Source organism: Amblyraja radiata, chromosome 14 (genome assembly GCF_010909765.2).
Source record: "Amblyraja radiata isolate CabotCenter1 chromosome 14, sAmbRad1.1.pri, whole genome shotgun sequence".
Taxonomy (NCBI): domain Eukaryota; kingdom Metazoa; phylum Chordata; class Chondrichthyes; order Rajiformes; family Rajidae; genus Amblyraja; species Amblyraja radiata.
This window is the reverse complement of record NC_045969.1, coordinates 14,565,410-14,586,621: the sequence shown is the minus strand read 5'-3', so window position 1 is coordinate 14,586,621 and position 21,212 is coordinate 14,565,410. Positions and strand designations below refer to the sequence as shown.

General features: G+C 41.5%; 1 protein-coding gene across 1 annotated transcript in view; it reads right to left on the bottom strand.

The window, feature by feature from the left end:
- hunk (hormonally up-regulated Neu-associated kinase) overlaps positions 1-20,809 on the bottom strand; it is a 50,037-nt gene extending 29,228 nt beyond the window's left edge. The window contains exons 1-5 of the mRNA XM_033032589.1: positions 19,829-20,809; positions 13,315-13,607; positions 8,517-8,572; positions 7,852-7,987; positions 7,083-7,210 (exon numbers count right to left, since the gene is read on the bottom strand). Coding sequence (XP_032888480.1) covers positions 7,083-7,210; positions 7,852-7,987; positions 8,517-8,572; positions 13,315-13,607; positions 19,829-20,053 — 838 coding nt within the window. The 5' untranslated portion in view covers positions 20,054-20,809. The remainder of the gene's footprint in view (positions 1-7,082; positions 7,211-7,851; positions 7,988-8,516; positions 8,573-13,314; positions 13,608-19,828) is intronic.
- Between the last annotated feature and the right edge of the window lie 403 nt (positions 20,810-21,212).

Genomic DNA, 21,212 nt, shown 5'->3' with positions numbered 1-21,212 from the left:
TTTCTCCCTACCATCCTACTGGCCAATGTACAGTAACTTGAAAATAAAGTGGAGGACTTAAGGGCAAGGCTGCTTTACCAAAGGGAGCTAAGGGAATGCTCTGTGTTCTGTTTCACAGAGACATGGCTCAACCCCAGCTCCCCAGACTCAGCGGTCCAGCCTGAAGGTTTCTCCATCCACCGCATGGACCGTACACTGGCATCTGGGAAAGGGAGAGGAGGGGGCGTCTGCCCCATGGTCAACTCTGCGTGGTGCTCAGACGTGGCAGTCCTATCCAACTCCTGCTCTCCACATCTTGAACATCTGGCGGTGAAGGCCGTCCCTTCTACAACCCAAGGGAATTCACCTCCATCATCCTGACCGCGGTCTACATCCCACCCCAGGCTGATGTCCATCTGGCATTGGGGGAGCTGCACGCCGTGGTCAACAAGCACCAGACAGCTTACCCCGAGGCATTTACCACCATAGCCGGGGACTTCAACAAAGCCAGCCTGAAGAAATTGCTCCCTAACTTTCACCAACATGTCTCCTGCAGCACCAGAGGACCAAACACCCTCGACCACTGCTACACGACCATCAAAGACGCCTATCGCTCTATCCCTCGCCCTCACTGGTAAATCCGACAATACTGAGGTGCTGCTTCTTCTTGCCTACAGGCAGCAATTGAAGAGCGCACCCCCAGAGGTGAGGACTGTACAGAGCTGGTCGGGGGGGGGGGGGGGGGGGGGGGGCAGAGGAACAACTCCAGGACTGTTTGAAATCTGTAGACTGGGCAACAGACCTGAATGAATACGCCACAGTCGTCACAGACTTCATAAAGAAATGTGTGGAGGACTGCATCCCAACAAAAACCTTCCGAGTGTTTCCTAACCAGAAGCCTTGGATGAACCATAAGATCCGCACTCTTCTGAAGTCCAGATCCCGGGCATTCAGGTCTGCAGATACAGAGGTCTACAAGAAGTCCAGATACGACCTTGGTAAGGCCATCAAAAAGGCCAAAAGGGACTTTTGCTCCAAGCTGGAGGATGAGACAGATGTTCGGCAGCTGTGGCGGGGCTTGAATTCCATCACCTCCTACAAGGCGAAATCAGAGGCAGCTCAATTATTGGTGAAGCATCACTCCCTGACGAGCTCAATGCGTTTTACGCACACTTTGATAGGGAGAACACTGATGTGCCTTCCCGAGTCCCCATTCGCCGTGATGGTATTTCAGTCACAGTCACAGAGGCCGACGACAGAAGGGTGAACCCTCGGAAAGCGCCTGCACCTGATGGTATACCCGGTCGTGTTCTCAAAACCTGTGTGGACCAACTGACTGGAGTTTTTACGGACATTTTCAACCTCTCACTTCTGAGGTCCGAGGTTCCCACCTGCTTTAACAGGGCATCAATAAAACCGGTGCCCAAGAAGAGCAAGGTAATGTGCCTCAACGACTATCAACCAGTGGCACTAACGTCTGTGGTGATGAAGTGCTTTGAGAGGTTGATTATGGCGCATATCAACTCCTGCCCCGACAAGTACCTCAACCCACTGCAGTTCGCTTCCCGCCACAACAGATCAACGGTGGATGAGATCTCACTGGCTCTCCACTCCACTCTGGACCTCTTGGACAACAAAAACTCATATGTCATGCTGTTATTCATTGATTACAGCTCAGGATTTAATACAATCATCCCCTCCAAACTGGTTACCAAGCTCTCAGATCAGGGTCCCTGCACATCCATCTGCAATTGGATCCTCAACTTCCTCATCCACAGACCACAGTCTGTCCGTACTGGTGGAAATGTGCCATCCTCGATAACAATCAGCACGGGAGCACCTCAAGGCTGCATGCTCAGCCCCCTGCTGTACTCACTCTATACTCATGATTGCGTAGCCGGACATAGTGCGAACTCCATCACCAAGTTCGCCGACGACACCACTGTTGTGGGACGAATCACTGATGGTGACGAGTCAGAGTATAGAAATGAGATCGACCGATTGACCAAATGGTGCCAGCACAATAACCTGGCTCTCAACACCAGCAAAACCAAGGAACCGATTGTGGACTTTGGAAGGGGTAGGATAGGGACCCACAATCCCATTTATATCATGGTGGAAAGGGTCAAGAACTTCAAATTCCTGGTCATGCATATTTCCGAAGATCTTTCCTGGTCCCAGCACACTGATGCAATTATAAAGAAAGCACATCGGCACCTCTACTTCCTGAGAAGGTTACGGAGCGACGGTATGTCAAAGAGGACTCTCTCGAACTTCTACAGGTGCACAGTAGAGAGCATGCTGACTGGTTGCATCGTGGCTTGGTTCAGCAACTTGAGTGTCCAGGAGCGGAAAATAATGCAGAAAGTTGTGACCACTGCCCAGTCCATCATTGGCTCTGACTTCCCCATCATCGAGGGGATCTATCACAATCGCTGCCTCAAAAAGGCTGCCAGCATAATCAAGGACCCACACCATCCTGGCCACACACTCATCTCTTGCTCAGCAAACAATAATTTAATTGTCCTATCTGGGACACATGACAATAAACTCACTTGACTTGTCTATTTCTTTTCTCCAGAGATGCTGCCTGACCCACTGAGTTACTCCAGCATTTTGTGTCTATCTTTGGCAAAAACAACCCCAGCTTTGCACACAGAAAGTCATGTTAGGGGATAGAAGTGACAATTCTTCTCCATTGAGATTTATCTATGCATTGCCTGAAGCCTCTCTGCACACTCACAAGCATATAAAGTTGATAGATGTAATGCCTCGGTTTATCCTGATAATCATTGAGTTCATTGCTGATCCGAGGAACAACTCCACCTATCAGTGTTTATAATGCTGGGATGAAAATCATTTGTTTCTAAATTCCTATCATTCTTACGTTCTGTTATTATCTTTGTTGAAATTCTGCTTATGTTAACATTGGTAAAACCACATTGTTACTTCACTGTTAGTTATGTCACAACATCTGGCACCTATCCCTTCCTGGAATGTAAATACTGATCAATATAAGTATTCAACAGAAGATCGACCCAAACAGCTGGAGTAACTCAGTGGGTCAGGCAGCATCTCTGGAAAAGAGTAATAGATGACGTTTCAGGTTGAGACCCTTCTTCAAACTGAGAGTCAGAGGAAAGGGAACGAGAGATATAGACAGTACATAGAACAGATGAGTGAAAGATATGCAAAAATCAACAATGATCAAGAAAAGGAGGAGCCCACAATGGTCCATTGTTGTCTGTGGGGTAGGTGATAACGAGTTATACAGACAGTGAAACTCAACAGGACCACAGTGAAACTGCCGACATGAACACACCTGCCTCTCCTTATTGTCACTAAGTGTCATCATTATTAGTTTTTCCAAAGGCTACATTGTCTCTGTTGACACACTCTTCTTCCATCATAATTGTAATTGTTTGTGTTGATTTTGATATCCCTTGCACATTTCCATCTATTCTCTAGAAACGGGGAACTGCAGATTCAGTCTGAAGAAGCACCCCGACCCGAAGCATCATGTTCCCCAGGGATGCTGCCTGACCTGCTGAGTTACCACAGCAAATTACAGTATGTCTCTCCAACTATTCTCTATTTTTTTAACCTCTTGTTCCCCTTCGTATCTTTTCCTGTCACTGGGATCTGAGCAGGATTTTGTAATTTGATCTGCTTTTTCTTCAAGTTTTATGTTGCTCCCTTAGCTCTTTAATCATTCCTGGATGTTTATTTGGCTATTGGAACTCTTTCTCCTCTGGGCTAGAAACTGGTTATGCATCACCTTAAATTATTTTCCCTCGTCTTACTGATCTATCCTCATAGACCGTCTGTTGTTTTGCCATTAACAATTTTACCCAGTTTGCTGTGAGAGAAACACCTAGTCTCTTTTGCAGTTACATTTTTTTCAGTCATAACAAAATTCTTAAAAGATATCTTGAAAAAGTCTACAACATATGTGATACATTATGGACAAAAAAAAAGTGGTTTCATGAACTATTAATCCCCATCTGGATCCACTTTTTTTAGTTTAAACACAGTGAGAAACTAAAGTGACATAAATTTAAAACAGGCTCCAGATGCGGTAGGATTATATTATTTTTAGTTGGGTTTGATATGACTCATTACGAAAGTGCACTAGTGGGTTCCACGTGATTCAGTTGTTGAAACTGATAACAGCTGACATATCTCACCTACCATTACATAAGGTCCATTGGCTGCATAGTGTTGGATGATGTGTTGCAGGGAAATAAGATGGGGAATGGAGCTGATGAGTGATGGCATTGGCTCGATGGGCCAAATGGCTGCTAAACTAAATATAAAAAACACTTATGCTGTTTCAGCATTAAGCATGGAATTGGACATAGTGTGTGATGTGGGGCAGCGGGGCTCCAATGACCTGCTGTGTGGTACAATTCTTAATGCATTCAATATTTCTTACAGTAGAAAAAGAACTCCAGTGATTGCCCTAAGTTTAAAAATAAATCTAATGTTCACCAATACAAAGAAAATTTAGTTTGGTTTTGTTTGGTTTAAAGATACAGCGTGGAAACAGGCCCTTCAGCCCACCAAGTCCACGCCGACAAGTAATCACAAATACATTAATTCTATCCTACATCCTAGGGACAATAAACAATAGGCAGGAGTAGGCCATTTGGCCCTACGAGCCAGCACCGCCATTCAATGTGATCATGGCTGATCATCCCCAATCAGTACCCCGTTCCTGCCTTCTCCCCATATCCCCTGACTCCGCTATTATTAAGAGCCCTATCTAGCTCTCTCTTGAAAGCATCCAGAGAACCTTCCTCCACCGCCCTCAGGTGAGGCAGAGAATTCCACAGATTCACCACTCTCTGTGAGAAAAAGTGTTTCCTCGTCTCCGTTCTAAATGGCTTACTCCTTATTCTTAATTTACAGTTTACAGAAGCTAATTAACCTACAAACCTGCACCTCTTTTGGAATGTAGAAGGAAACCGGAGCACCCAGAGAAAATCCATGTGGTCACAGGGAGAACTTTCAAACTTCAGACAGAACGCACTCATAGTCAAGATTGAACCTGGGTCTCTGCCACTGCAACTCTACCATTGCACCACTTTGCCCTCTTCATAAACACAATAAAATATCCTTAATCTTTTTGAGAGAAATAATAAATACAAGGAATCTTTGCAACCACGGGTAATCTCTGCTTTCACTCGAACATCTACAGAGTGTGGCAGTTGTATAAATAAGACCTCCGTTCTTCAACGTAAATGTCAGGAAAATCTCTCATTGTAGCCATGCTCTTTGGAGAAGCAAATCCAACAGCATTGGATGTGACAGTGAGCTCTGCAACCCTGTGGTTCATAGAATGCTTGCGGATTTATATTTAAAAGGAGAAATACGAAATGCGAATGAATCATTTTCTATTAGAAAGAATACTTTGCAAAGAAAAAAAGCCATTATTGAAAAATTCTACCTCTCATTACCATAGGAGTAATGGGAGGTAGAATTCTCCATCCCATTACCATTACAGGTAGATATGGTAGATTACCAGCATATTTCCTTTGCGTTCTACTTCATCCATTATTCGCACTATTCTTGAATCACGATTAGAAAAATGCACAGAACAGGAATGCACAGTGATAAAGACTGAAATTGACTATATTATGTAAAATCACAGTGGCCATGACGCTTTTTGAGTTTAGTTTTTGCTTTTTAGATTTTTTGTTTTAGAGATACAGTGCGAAAAAAGGCCCTTCGGCCCATCGAGTCAGTGGGTCCAGCGATCCCCTACACATACTAGGGACAATTTACACTTATACCAGGCCAATTAACCTACACACCAGTTCATCTTTGGAGTGTGGGAAGAAACCGAAGATCCCGATGTAAACCCACGCGGTCACGGTGAATACATACAAACTCTATACAGACAGCACCCGTAGTCGGGATCGAACCCAGGCCTCCAGTGCTGTAAGCAACTGTAAGGCAGCAACTCTACCGCTGTGCCACACTTTTCCTTTCCTCACTTCAGTTTAGTTTGGATTAAATCCATTTTAGATGGTGTTACATTGTCCTAAGAAGTGACTGAGTTATTCTGAATTGTTGGAAACCCGTTATCTGGGTTGTAAAATTCACTCAGTTTATGGAAACAATTACTAACCCTCTATATTTCCTCTGAAAACATATTGCAAGCAGGCAACGAGGTGCAGCCATCTTATTCATTCCACTGGTTCGCATCAGTATGTAGTATAATTGTTACGTTTTTAACACCAGCTTCACACAACTGCTGTGCCACTGAACATGTACAGAGTAATCAGGGTCCAGTATGTGAGTTAGGCCATGGTAACTGCTTTAATATCTCAACATAGTTGACTAAACTTGCAGCTAACCAGATTATAAATGCTCACGGTTCTTCATCAGTATATGTTTTTGTTTGGTTATCTAGCTTCATGCCAAGCAAGAGTTGGAAGGACTACAGTTGGCCTCAGCCCTCTGCATTCTGCAGCCAGATCACTTCTGGGGACTGTGAGAAACTTGTTGCACTTTCCTTACAGTTAATCAACAGTCACTGGAGCACTTAACTGCTTGCAAGATTACGGACCAGCAAGGAGCAGGGGGAAGGAGGAGGGAAGATAATGAGAGAAACAGGGTGCTAAGAAAATTGTAAAATACATTTTGATTGCTATTTTTATTTGTGGATTATTGTGTTGCTGCTGCTCCAAAAGACAAATTTACTTTTGTCTGATTTTTCTTGAGCACTGCTGACCCAGCTTGTTTCTGCATCAGTTAACGCATTTCATTAATATGAGCCCGACTCCTGAGAAAGTCTGGCCCATTTTCTTTTCCCCCTGAGGAAATTTTCTCAGAAACATCTGCATTAAAAATTGCAGACGGAAGAAATACAATGAAAAGTTAAAAATGTAAATCATTTTCTTGGTAAAGCACCTGGAAGTATGTTTAGACATTTTTGAAATAATCCTTGGTGTAAACACAAAGATTAGGAAGATATATTAGTGAAAGTAAATGAAAGTAAAATTTGTAATCTGATTTCCTGGTTTGCAATTCTCCTTCAAAGACTGCTGGAGCCTTTCACATAATGTAATATAATAAAACTCATGGTGTCTTGTTACCTGATGAGAGATGTACAGGTAGGGGATTAAGATCTTTATCAACCATTTTCTGATGCAAAGCTCTCAGGCTGAATGGCTCCACTGTGAAAGGTAAGGTGCCAGTCAGCATTGCATAGGTGTTCACACCACTAGAGGACAAAAAGAAAGCATGAGCAAGTGTGCCATCATATAATAAATGGGAATTTATCATAATCATAATCATATATTTTTAACCAAGCATGTTTTGCAACATACGAGGAATTTGATTTGCCATACAGTCACACCAATAAAAAGCCCCATTTTCCTACCATCAACACATAAACCACCCTAGCTCAAAACTGCAACGTTCCCACATTTCCTGTCCATAGTATAACTGTTAAATCAATAACTGAATTTCAAAACTCAGGTATATGGAAAAAGCCAAGACCTATTTATTCTGACATTAGCTGAAACTAAAAAAGAACTACCATCCTTTAATTCTGATGTTGTTGAGGTTCTATGACTTAGATCTTCACAGCAGCATGCACACTAAAGCTGCTCCTCATTATAAACTGATTGAGAATAACCATGCATCAGAAAGAATCAGCAAATAAAACATGCCTGGAAAACAAATGGTGAATGCATTCAAATATTGCTGGGTGAAATACAATACAAAACACATTTTTAAAAGTCACTCACCATAACGTTGCATTAATTTTAAAGAGGAATGTGAGACACTAAAGCTGAAGGCATTTGCTTTCATTGAATATCTATTATTTAAATCCAATGTAATCATTATTAAAGCACTTACATTGACCATATATCCACCTTGGGACCATACTTCTTCCGTGCTAAAAGCTCTGGAGCTGCGTAGGCTGGACTTCCACACTGAGTACTGAAAGGGTCTGAATAACCCAATATACCAGCACAGTTGCTCAATCCAAAATCTGGTGAACCCAATGGAAAAAGAAACAAAAATGAAGGCCGTCTTAGCTTGAAAATATGCTGAAAAAAATTTACAGTCACATTTAAAGTCTTTTCAAGGATCAAAGTGTTTTATTTTCCCAGTTTTGTCCCTTGACACCATTTTATCAATCTGAAGAAGGGTCCCGATCCAAAACATTATCTGTCCATCTCCCTCTACAGATGCTGCCTGACCCGTTGACTTCCTCCAGAGCTTTGTGTTTGTTGCTTGTCCCTTGTGACACCATTTTAACCTCAAAGTCCAAAATCCTTAGCTTAGTAGAGATACAGCATGGAAACAGACCCTTTGCACCCCTCCCTCCCCTCAATTTCATCTTCTGCCCAGTTTCTTTCCCAGGGCAACATTCTAATAATTGTGAACTCTGCTCGTATGTTTTTATTTTACGCACAGTATTCTCATGCGATTTTTTTTCCCGATGTGAGCCAACAACGGAGAAGGTCTGAAAAGTATACAACTCCTCCCAATTCTGAACCCCTGCCCACTGAGCATACCTATTAATTTTATATTGTTTTCCTCGTCGAGTAAAAGGTTTTCAATCTTCAGATCTCTGCAAAAAGAACAAGAAATTTATGAGTTCATTCGGAACATTTTGTGTTGCAGCAGTTGTGACAAGATAACTGTGAATAGACTATGAACTGTGCCAACTGTGAAGAGAAAGAAAGCTCGTACTTAAGTGATTAAGCTACTCTACACATGTGTATTCACTCAGTGAATGAAGTCATTGAAGACTGGGCAAAGTGTTTACTGCTTATGAAAAATGCAGTTCATCTCTGGGGATCTGTCAAGCTTGTTTATGGCATTTTAGGCATTGGTAGAAAAAGTATCTGGAGTTTACTGCTCAAAAGTACAGCAACACATTATAATTTATTGTTGAAGCACGTCTAAAGGCTCTGAAAACCGTGCAAAGGCCCATAGAAGTTGAAGCAAAGGGGGTCATTCCTCTTTTCACTGCACTGGTTAACACTTCTGTTTCTAATTCCTGTGTGTGCTATTTAACCAAGAACATATTAATGAGTTAAAAGAGAAAAGGATCGATGGGAAACAGTTGGAATTCCATTAAATAATTATTGCACTGAAGAATTGCTTGCAGGTGCATAGCACTCTCTGGTACGGAAGTAAATCAGTTGAAGGGCAAAGCGAGGTCTGCTTTGTAAAAACAATAAATAGCTGATTGTGTGGCAATTCAAGGCTCTACTTGCAATCCCAGAATCAATTTTATTTGAACATTTCATGTCCAAATTGGGTATTTAAAAGTAGTTTGACATTGTTTTGTTGCTTGTGCAAGTAACATCTTTGTACAGCAGTGTGTACAGTGCTATGGATTTGCATTGGCCAAAGCAAGAGAACAATCTCTGTAAAAAATCCAATCAAAGTGGCCACCTGCTGGGTTCCATTTACCCTCGGCAATAATTCTTGTTATGACATGCTTTCTTGTGTAACTACATGTATTGTTCTGCATGTTCATTTTAGGAGACAAGGTGCAGTTGCTCAAATCAATGATTTTTCTTCGTTTTGTTACATGCACCTTAGGGCATTTGTCAAAAAGAGTATAAGAAGCAGAAAATGTCTAAATATATGGAGGGAGAAAAATAGGCCAACTGGTCACAATCCATTGATTCGTGTTGAAAAATCATAATCATTCATCAAAGTCAGGATCAACTTTATCATTGTGTTAGATATGTTTTTCCCTCTCTCCAAACCAATATATGCCCAGTGCTCACGTTATTACAGATAAAATATAACCTGAGGCTTGATTGATGATGCATAACTTTTAACCCTTGTATTATAGTCAACTGGATATAGATGCATCATTTTGTACCTTTCACAATCCATGTACATGGATTCCAAAAATCTCTGGATCATTTCTTCCAACATTTCACATTTAGAATATGCTCCTTTATAATTATTTTTCAGGTTTACTAGTGGATGAAGATAATACTCACATCTAATGTCACAGTATTAACCATTTGCTCAATCTACTGATACTCATTTGTAATTCTGCACTTCCATCTTTATGTCATGGGCAAGCTTGGACATGTAGCTTCCAATCACATCATCTATATCATTAAGCCCTATCAGAGTCACATCCTTCAAAGATTAACACCTGCCTTCAATTCCCACTCTCAGTTTCCTGCTGTTCAACCAATATCTTCAAAAGGTTAATAATTCACAATAAATTTTACAAGTTTTATCATCAATGACCTGTTCTTTATTAGGATCTTCATTAAACCGCTTCTGGAACTTCCATTAAATAACACTCATAAATATTATACTGTATATAACTTAAACCACCTCTTCAAAACGTCCATCAAGTTTATGGAGTCAAGAGTCATACAGCGTGGAATCAGGGGCCTTCAGCCCAATTTGCCTACGCCGACCAAGTCTATTTAGACTAGTCACCCCTGCCTGCATTTGGATGAGGCAGGTGGGACTAGTGTAAATGGGGCATGTTGTATCTTTTACAAATTCATGCTTTTGCTGAACAACTTAAAATTGTCAATGCATTCAACCATTCTTTGCTGGTTTTAATAACTGTTAGTATTTTCCTGGCAACAGACGTGTGGCTAACTGATCTAAAATTCATTGGTTCCTTACCCACACCCTTCTTAAATAGCATAATAACATGAACAATGTTCGTTTTCAGGTGACATTTCCTAAATTAAGATAAATAAATAGTGATGGTTGAAACAACGAATGTTTTCCCCGAAGATAGACACGAAAAGCTGGAGTAACTCAGCGGGTCTGGCAGCATCTCTGGAGCAAATGAATAGGTGATGATTCAGGTCGAGACCCTTCTTCAGACTGAGACTCAGGGGGAACGGAAACGAGAGATATGGACGGTGATATAGAGATATGAATGAAAGATATGCAAAAAATTTAAAAAGTAACAAAGTGATCAAGGTAGCTAATTGCTATTAAACCCTAGCCCTGGGATATCGTCATAGTGACATAGAGTTATATAGCATGAAAAAAGGCCCTTATAACACTCTATAAAACCACTGTTTCTATTACTGCAACTACAGACAGCCCCTTCATTGTGCCCCTAACAAATGGGACCTCTAGCAATTTTCCATAACAGCTGTCCTTGCATCAAAACAGCTACATTTTATATTGCTTTATTTACGGTTTTTCACACTAATGCCATGAGCCAATTTAATTCCATATTAAATCTTTTGGGGTAGTGATTTATGAATTCTGTAGGGGGAATCACCGTAACAAGCACAGTGTTATGTGGGTTTGCAGTGACCAAAGCAAGACCTTCAATAACCAATCTCTGTAAAAAATGCAATCAAAGTAATAACCTGCTAGGTTTCATTTATCCTCTGAAATAATTCTTGTTATGATACGCTTCGTCTGGTAACTATATGTATTTGCATTGCGTCTCTAGAAAATGGGCCATATCGCAATTCTCGATTACAGGTACATCATCTGCCCATGCGTCAAAAATCGCTACATTATGTGTTGCTTTATTTACATTTTTTCACACAAATTATAATGAGCAAATTTTATTCCATATTTCAGATTTTTGGGTAGTGTAGGACGAATCTCCATAACAAGAATGGGTGTAACGCAGGTTTCCTGTAACTTAGGTTGAGTAGGCTGGGACCCTATTCCTTGGAGCACAGGAAGATGAGGGGTGATCTTATAGAGGAGTATAAAATCATGAGAGGAATAGATTGGGTAGATGCGCAGAGTCTCTTGCCCAGAGTAGGTGAATCGAGGACCTGGACATAGGTTTAAGGTGAAGGGGAAAAGATTTAATAGGAATCTGAGGGGTGACATTTTCGCACAAAGGTTGGTGGATGTATGGAACAAGCTGCCAGAGAAGGTAGTTGAGGCTGGAACTATCCCAACGTTTAAGAAACAGTTGGACAGGTACATGGATAGAATAGGTTTGGAGGGATATGTACTAAACGCAGGCAGGTGGGACTAGTGTAGCTGGGACATGTTGGCTGGTGTGGGTAAGTTGGGCCGATGGGCCTTTTTCCACACTGTTTCTCTCTATGACTCTAGGTTCCCATGTACCTGTATTTAGATATTTACTTTTGGTGGCTCCCTGCCTCTCATTCAGACTTAGTTTTCCCATCAATTTTAGGATGCCATCTTTTACTCGAAATACTGACAAAATGTAATCATTGAAAAGATCAATCAGCATCTTAAATTAATTCACAATATGAGATTTATTTATTTTTTATGACGTCCCATATGTTTTTTTCCAAATCTTTTTCCAAATATATTTGTATGTTTTAATTGATCTTGACATCCCCATACAAACAACTCTTTCAGTTGTTTACTATTTGTTTTGGTGCCTTTTACTAAGTCATCCCGCAGGATCTGCACTAGGTTCTTCCTTTTAATATGCTGTTTATTTTACTGAGTTTAGTTTAGTTTATTATTGTCACCTGTACCTAGGTACAGTGAAAAGCTTTTGTATGTATGTTATTCAGTCGAAGAAAAGACTAGGCATGATTACAATTTTAAGCAGTTTCAACACTGGTGGATCCAAAATAGTTAAGTTTATGTTTCGTACAGATATCAGTGGTATTTGCTAGCTGCTCAGAGGCTCATTAGAATACATTAATTATATAAGAATGTTTTCGGGACGTGCAATCTGCTTCGAACTGGGAGTAAGAAAATAACTTGTTCATTTAAAAAAAAGATTTGTTCAAATCTGCACAAAGTAACAAAGCATATTCCATTCAGCTACTATGTCAGTGCGAAAGGGCACAAATAATTATTAAATAATTTAAGAAAACAAATTGGAAAAGATAGCGTACACTCCATTAAATCCCATCCCTTTCCTGGGTTAACTTTCCCATCACATCAACATCAGACTTTTAACATGTACTTTAAATACCTTGAATGTTTTTGCAGGTTTTTCTGGAAATGATCAATGAATAAATTTATCATGCTATATATTCCAAAAATCCTTCATCGCAATTCCATTTATATTCTAGTTTCTCCAAACAACTGTAGCAGATGTCAGAAAACTAACTTCAAGCCTTTCCCAAAATGCCACTAGTCATTTCAAGGGGTTTATACTCTGATATATCTAAGGTGGCAGCATGACTTCTTGATGTTGAGAACAGCCGTATCAGCTAAATGTTGGGACATGACAGACATGAAAATGATTTCAGCCTTCAGCAATGGTACCAGCTATGTTCTTTTACAAGGTCAAAGCAACCTGTTGCAAGCAACTGTTAGAAAATTGAGATATTAATGTAAAGGAAGCATATGTGTAAACACATCCACACACACACACACACACACACCAACGCACACACCTACCTGTGGACCACTCCAGCGCGGTGCAGATGCTCCACTGCGAGAGTGAGCTGCCTGATATATCGCCGTACCTCCGTTTCTTCTAGTATCTTTCTATCGTACATTTTGTGCATTAAATTGCCTCCTATGCATAGCTCCATCACCAAGTAGTAGCTGTTTTCGGTTTCAAGTATGTCCAGAAGCTGTGTAATATTAGGGTGCCTGATCATCTGGTGAATCTGCCCTTCTCTCCTCAGGTTCTTTGTCACATAGGAATCTTTCTTGGCTTTCTTCTTGTCAATAACCTTCACAGCCACCTAAAAGATTTTAGAGGTTATGATTAATCCACAGCGTGAAATTCAGTCCCGCCATTTTATGAAGCTAATTAATAAGCCAGCTCCTTTTGGAAAGATAGTAGGTTAAAATCAACAGGTACCTTGTTGCCACTTGGATTTTATGAGGTTTCGAATGTTCATAATTTGTCAACGTCAATTGTGAAATACACCCAGCAGTTAACTTACTGAAATTGGAGAATACGCTTCAAATTATGAAATGTAAGTAGTGCACCATACAATGTCAAAACATTGTAGTCTTCAGTAAACATTTAAAATTAAAAGTGCTGTAGGAAAGATGCCATTAAGTTGAAAAGTGTGCAAAAAATTATTTTTCTGAGGATGTTACCCAGTAGGGAGCATTTGAGTTATCAGGAGATGTTGGATGGGCTGGGTCCTTATTCCTTGGAGCATAGGACAATGAGGGGTGACCTTACAAAGGTATATAAAATCATGAGGGTGCATAAATAAGATGAATAGCTACAGTTTTTTCACTGGGATAGGGGAGTCATAAATAAGAGGGCATGCATTTAAAGTGAGAGGGAAATTATTTAAAAGGGATCCGAGGGATGCCTTTCTCACGTACATACAGCGTGGGGTACATGGAATCAACCATAGTAGAAGCAGGTACAAGCATTCATTTAAAAGTCACTGAGAGAGATACATGAATGGAAAAGATTTGGAGGCATATTGTCTAGGTGCAGGCAAGTGGGGCTAGCTTGGGTAAACAACTTAATCAACATGGAAGAGTTGGACTGAACGACGTGTTTCCATGCTGCTTGGCTCTTTGATTGTGATTCCAAATCAGGCCTGACATTAAATTAAATGGATCATTGTTGCACATTCTGGAGCTCTCAATTGTGTTCTAGCAAGTTAATACTGTCACTCATGACTATTTTGTATTTCATAAAACTAGTTCTAAGGGGTTGATCCCAACTGACTAAAGATTTGCATTACACTGTTTGTTGCTTTGGTTTTACTAATAGTCTTCAAATTGATTCACTTCAACAACTTTGTACCTTTTCTTAAGGACAGCAGAGGGAATCAGTCTGAGGAAGGGTCCCGACCTGAAACATCACCTATCCCTGTTCTCCAGTGATGCTGCCTGAACTGTTGAGTTACTCCAGTACTTTGTCATTCCTTGGTAAACCAACAACTGCAGTTTATTGCTTCTACTGAGCATTGCTGTTGTTTATTATGTGTTTATAGAGTATTGTGTTTACATACCTGTGGTACTGCTGCAAGTAAGAATTTCATTGTTCTGTTTTGGGGCATCTGACAATAAAATACTCTTGACTCTTTTTATTTGGTACCTACATTAAAAATTTGGATCTGAAAGTAGAAACTGAATACTAAGTTTGAAAAGGACATGAAAAGTGTTGCACTGTTAACAGTGAGAAAGATTATGTGGAAATATTGATCATTTGGTAAACTGAGCAAGGCAATGGTATATGGAATTGAATCCTAATTGGTGTGAGATGATACACTTGAGGGGGACTAATATGATTAACGTTGAAAGGTAGGGCCCAAGGGCTCATTCTAGTCGACTGCATTCATTGCTCACAATGAGTCCTCCTCTGCATTAGGAGAAACCAAACACAGATCGGGTGATCACATTGCATGGCACTGAAGCGAGTCTCCTACGCTTCCTATTGTGTACCACTTTAATTCTCAACCCCATTCCTATTCTGACCTTGTCAGTCTGTCATCACTGCTGTAGTGAGGCCCAATATAAACTGGGGGAACAACATCTTGTCTTCCATCTGGGTAATTCACATCCTACTGGAATTAATGGTGATTTTTGTTTTAACTTCTGGAAAACTGCTCTCTCGTTGCTTTTTTTATGTCTCTGCCTCACTTTATTACTATAAAATAGCTTCTATATGGTCAGTACTGATGCTCCTAATTACCTGATCTGTCCTCGCCGATCTCCTTGTAGTCTTTTGTCTTGTCTCCACCCTCTAACTCCTCTTTGAAAACTGCAAAGCTTCCACTTTTCGCCCAGTTTTAAGGAAAGCTCCAAAACTTTCACTTGCTTTTCCTTTCATGGATGGTGTTTGACGGTCACAGTTCTTCCAGCATTTTCTCTATTTGTAGTTTAGTTTAGAGATGCAGCACGGAAACGGGCCCTTTGGCCCACTGAGTCCGCATCGACCAGTGATCCCCGCACATTAATACACATGGGACCTTTTTACATTTATACCAAGCCAATTAACCTACAAATCTGTACGTCTTTGGAGTGTGGGAAGAAACCGAAAATCTCGGAGAAAACCCACGAAGGTCACGGGGAGAAGGTACAAACTCCGTACAGACAGCACCCGTTGTCAGGATTGATCCAGGGTCTCTGCCGCTGTAAGACAGTACTGCAACCAATACGCCACCATGCCACCCTAACCTCTGCAGTTTTGTTCCCTTGGCCCCAGCGTATTGAGGAACAGAAGGATCTCGGTGTACAAGTCCAAAGATCGTTGTTGCTGACAGCACAGGTGGATGAGGTAGTGCAGATGGCATATGTAATACCAGCCTGCAATAGATCAATTCTGTTTATGTAAAAGTCAGTATTCCATCTATAAACAGAAATCAGTTAACATTTCACCACAGACCCTCCACCATAACTGCATAAGAGAGCGAATACCAGTATAAGAGTGTAATTTTAACGGAAAAATATCTAATGTCAGTTTTCCTGAAATGACAATTTACAGGGTTGTGATCTTGCACATGTGTTGCAGGGGATTTCTGTAGATGAGTTGCTTCTTCCGTTCCACTCAGGAATCCCAGGAATGAGTAGGTTAACCTACGATGAGCGTTTGTCGGCACTGGGCCTGTACTCGCTGGAGGTTAGAAGAATGAGGGGAGATCGAATTGAAACATACAGAATAACGAAAGGCTTGGATAGAGTGGATGTGGAGAGGATGTTTCCATTAGTGGGAGAGTCTAAAACTAGAGGTCATAGCGTCAGAATTAAAGGACGTTCTTTTAGGAAGGAGATGAGGAGAAATTTCTTCAGTCAGACGGTGGTGAATCTGTGGAATTCTTTCCCACAGAAGGCCGCAGAGGCCAAGTCAGTGGTTATTTGTAAGGCAGAGATAGATAGATTCTTGATTAGTACAGGTGTCGGAGGTTAGGGGGAGAAGGCAAGAGAATGGGGTTAGGAGGGAGAGATTGATCAGCCATGATTGAATGGTGGAGTAGACTTGATGGGCCGAATGGCATATTTCGAATCCTATTCATTATGACTTTATGACACCAGCAGATTAACTGAGAAGGAGAAGGTTGTCAGGAGAATCATAGAGTCATGCAGCATGGAACCAGGCCCTTCAGCCCAACATGCCCATGCTGACTAAGATGCCCCATTTGCACTAGCCCCACCTGCCTGAATTTGGCCCATATCCCCCTAAACCTTTCTCATCCATGTAACTATCCAAAATTCTTTTCAATGTTGAAACAAGTCAAAGTTCGCTAAGTTGAGTGTGAACTTGGGTGAGTACATTTTGGCTCCTTGCACAGAATGTATATTTAGAATCGAACACTGTTATTGCAACGCACGACCGTCTAGACTTGAACTAAAAATATATAGAACTACATATTCTCTGAACCATAGGGCACCATCAAAGTGCAAAAAACTTCCAAATTCTGGCTATCTTTCACTGAACTATAAATGAATTATTGTAGTCAAGTTTCCACTGCAGTTAGAGTACCTGTTTGTAATGTCTTCACAAACACATTATAGCATGGTCTTAAATATACAGTATATAATATATAGAGATATTACTAGTATATGTGAAAAAATGATAATTTGCTTTCAAGGCGGAATACCTAAGTTTTGCACATACTATGTCTTCATTAGAAGTACTAGAATGTTCCATACGGTAACATTGTTACATTATTGGTAAGCTGGCACATCACAAACTAACCAGAGCAAGAATCATTGTATGAACATAAACAGTGCACAGAAGTAGAGTTCACACTTAAAGGTACACTATTGATCGAGATAACTAATAAAACTCTGTATGAGTAATTTATCACTCCTTGACATTCTCAACCTATCCAACCATATCACCCTCCACCACCACCTCTTCATCAATGTCCACCTAGGTTTAGTTCATCTGGCTCCATTCTTATTTAGTCATTCACAATCAAAAATCGTTTCCCCAAGTTTATCTCCATCGCAATTTTGACAAAGGATCGTTGAATGTTAACCAAATCTCCCTTTCCATAGAGGCCATCAAATGTTTCCAGCATTTGTTGTTTTATTTCAGATTTGCAACATCTTAAGTGTATTTATTTTCATTCCCCTCCAATCTCATCCCTTCTTGTGACTGCAGCAATACCTCAGATTGTCACCATGGGCTTATACCTGGCCCATTCCTATTCTTCAGTAATGGCATCAAAAGTCAAGAACCATTCTGACATGGATGCTAACCACACCAAACTCTGCTGCACTACCATATCATTCTCCTGTCACTAAATGTATCTGTTGTATAAAATGATTTAAAAAAAAAGGTTTTCTCCAATCAAGTACTGAGAATTTTCTTTGGTCCCTGCCATTAACTCTCTTCCCCAACCAATGATTCCAAATGGTCTGAAGAAGGGTCTTGAGCTAAAACATCGTCTGTCCATTCCCTCCAGAGGTGCAACCTATCCTGCTGAGTTCTTCAAGCAGTTTGTTTTTGGCTCCAGATTCCTTCTTAAAATTTAATTATCCTAAATGGTGCTGCAAGCTTGCACAGTTCCACTCACCTTTTATCTCTTATACACAGGCCTTGAGCCAAGAAGCATATCAACCAAAAATTCAGTGTTATTCTTTCTTGTCCATAGCTATCCACAGCAAGCAAAATTGTCAAGTTGGCTAAGATGCTTGAAGCAGCTTTACAACATATTACATCCAGAAAATATGTATTAAAATGTCAACGGGGGCAACATTTATTATGGCACAGCATCAGATTCCTGGCTGCAAAATAGCCTGAAGATGGGTCCCAACTCGAAATGTCACTCATCCTTTTTCTTCAGAGATGCTGCCTGCCCGCTGAGTTACTCCAGCACTTTGCGTACTTTCTCCGATGCAGCCACTAATATAGTTGCTGAATAGGCAACAAGCGCCGCAGAGAAGAGAGAAAACAACTTTGACATTCACTCTTAGCATGACAGGATTAATCTTTGGGGAGTGTTTAAGAAGGACTGACTACTGATTTAAGATTAACGAGGTGGATGTTGAGTCGTGTATTGGAGCGTCTAGAACCTGGGGGTCATGACCTCAGCATAGATAGAGCACATTTCCATGCTCAAAGGGGGATGGATCTGGAATTCTCCACCTCAACAGGCCACTGATGGTCAGTTTTTAATTTAACTGACGTCAATGTGTTCTAAGTCAATGAGGAAATAAACGGAGTCAGAGATTAGGTGGGAATATAAATTGGACATCTTCTTGATTTAACGAATGGCAGAGTAGGCTGTCCCTGCCATTTCCGATGTTACCACAAATCAATACAGGAAAGTCCAACCTAAATCTAACACAAAATAGACACAAAATCCTGGTGAATAACACCGGGTCAGGTAGCTTCGCTGGAGAGAAAGAATAGGTAACATTTCGGGTCGGAACCTTTCTTCAAACTATCTATCATATCTACAGTAAAAAAACAGCATCTGCAGTTCCTTCCGACACACTTAGGTTAGCATACTTTTGAGTAGGGGAGTCCATCACCAGTCTACGCTTTTCTTCCACTCTTCCAGCACAAGTTACCATGTGGAAACAAGGAACCGCATATGTTGGTTTACCAAGGAAAGAAACACAATGAGCTGGAGTAACTCAGCAGGTCAGGCAGCATCCCTGGAGAGCATGACGTTTTACGTCGTGTCTGAAGAAGGGTCCCAACCCGAAATGTCACCCTATGCATGTTTTCCAGGGATGCTGTCTGACCTGCTGAGTTGATTTGCTCCAGCATTTTGTTGTCTTTCCTACAAGATCCTCTGCCCAAAGGCGTTCATCTCCAATGTCACAATGCCCTGCATCAAATTCTGTTCTGTTCTGTTGTGAATGTGGAAGGAGGAATTTCTCTCGCCTACTGCCATTATCAAACCTGGTTTGACTCTTCCTTAAACCCGTGAAGTTATTCTTTCATGTTTAAACTTCTACTGTTTCAGCCAGACAGGGAACCCATTGATTTTTTAAAAATACATATCAAATTAGAGTCAGTAAATTAATTTACCTTTTCACCAGTTAGAACGTGTAATCCTTCCCTAACTTTGGCGAAAGAGCCCTCTCCTAACTTCCTCCCAATCAGATAGCTTCCGACCCTCTTGGTGTGGTGGAAATTCCGGATCGACTCTCGAGAAACATGGGCAACCGAAAATGGAAGGTTAATTTCCGAGGTGGCAATGCGGAGAGCTCCCGGAGCCGGGTGGTCCATGCTGTCCCCCGCCGCCGCGGGCATCCTCGGACCGGGCACCGACTGCCTGCCTTATGTCGCTGCTCCTGTAGGAAAAGTGTTCCGCGATCCGGAGCGACAAAAGGCGGGCGTCGCTGCTGTTCAAAATAAATAAATAATCCGCGCCAATTTCCAGCTATCAGTCGTTCGGCATCAGACCAAACACATCAGACCAAACAACTCGGTCGACACACCAGAGCGAATTGGAAGAACTAACTCGCCCAGCCCGGATTTCCAGTTACTTGCGATGAAGTAGTGAAACTGACACAAAGAATGTGGGGCGAACGGGTCTCCCACTTTACTGTCCCAGCAATGTTTACCAGCGCGGCGGCCAAGAGCTTGTGTCAAATGCAGAAGATCGTCATTCCGACAGCACCGCTGTACTGTACTTCCTGTGAGTGGGGAGCAAACGAGAGGGTGGGGGTCGAGACCAGCAAAGTAAGCGGACAACTTTCAGACAACTGAATCCCTTCCTAGGTCCCCCTTCCAGCTTAATGTTTCCGAATCATCTCGGTTTACTGTGATTTCCTGCACGTCCACACAGGGCAACTCTTCGCTGGAGGGTGGATATTCGAGTTTTCAGTCTAATCCTGTTAATCCCGTGTGATCCGCCGACGAGGGACGCAATGCTGTTCGGTGGAACATCATCTTGTTAATTTCTGCTGGGTTTGGCTCGCTCGCTGGAGGTTTGCCTGAAACACACACGCACACGGGCTGGGCCGCGGGAAGAGCACCGCTGATTTCAACTTCTGAACTTCTCGGATTTCGAGAAGGCGGGAGCGAACCCAACCCCTTCCCCCAGGACGCGACGTGATTTTTTTTCTAATCCTCTCGCGTCTCCTTTCAAATCTCCTTTCAAACTTTTTGCTCCCGTGAACCATCTATTTATTATTAATTGTACCTTTCTCGACAGCGCGGCCTTTAATCAGCTTCCTTCTGAAATTCAGCGAAATATTTATTTTTCATTGTTCCTCGTTGAAGTAAAAAATAAATGTACTCCAAACAGTGCGCCCTTTAAATCATTTACTTGGTTAATGGTGAATTGCCCTTTTCCAAAACGGCGCCGAAAGTTTTTCCTCTCGTTATTCAATTTTGCCGCTCTATTCGTACATCGCTAGGGAAGGGAAAAATAATTTCGCTCCAATTTTGTCACGTTATTATCCTA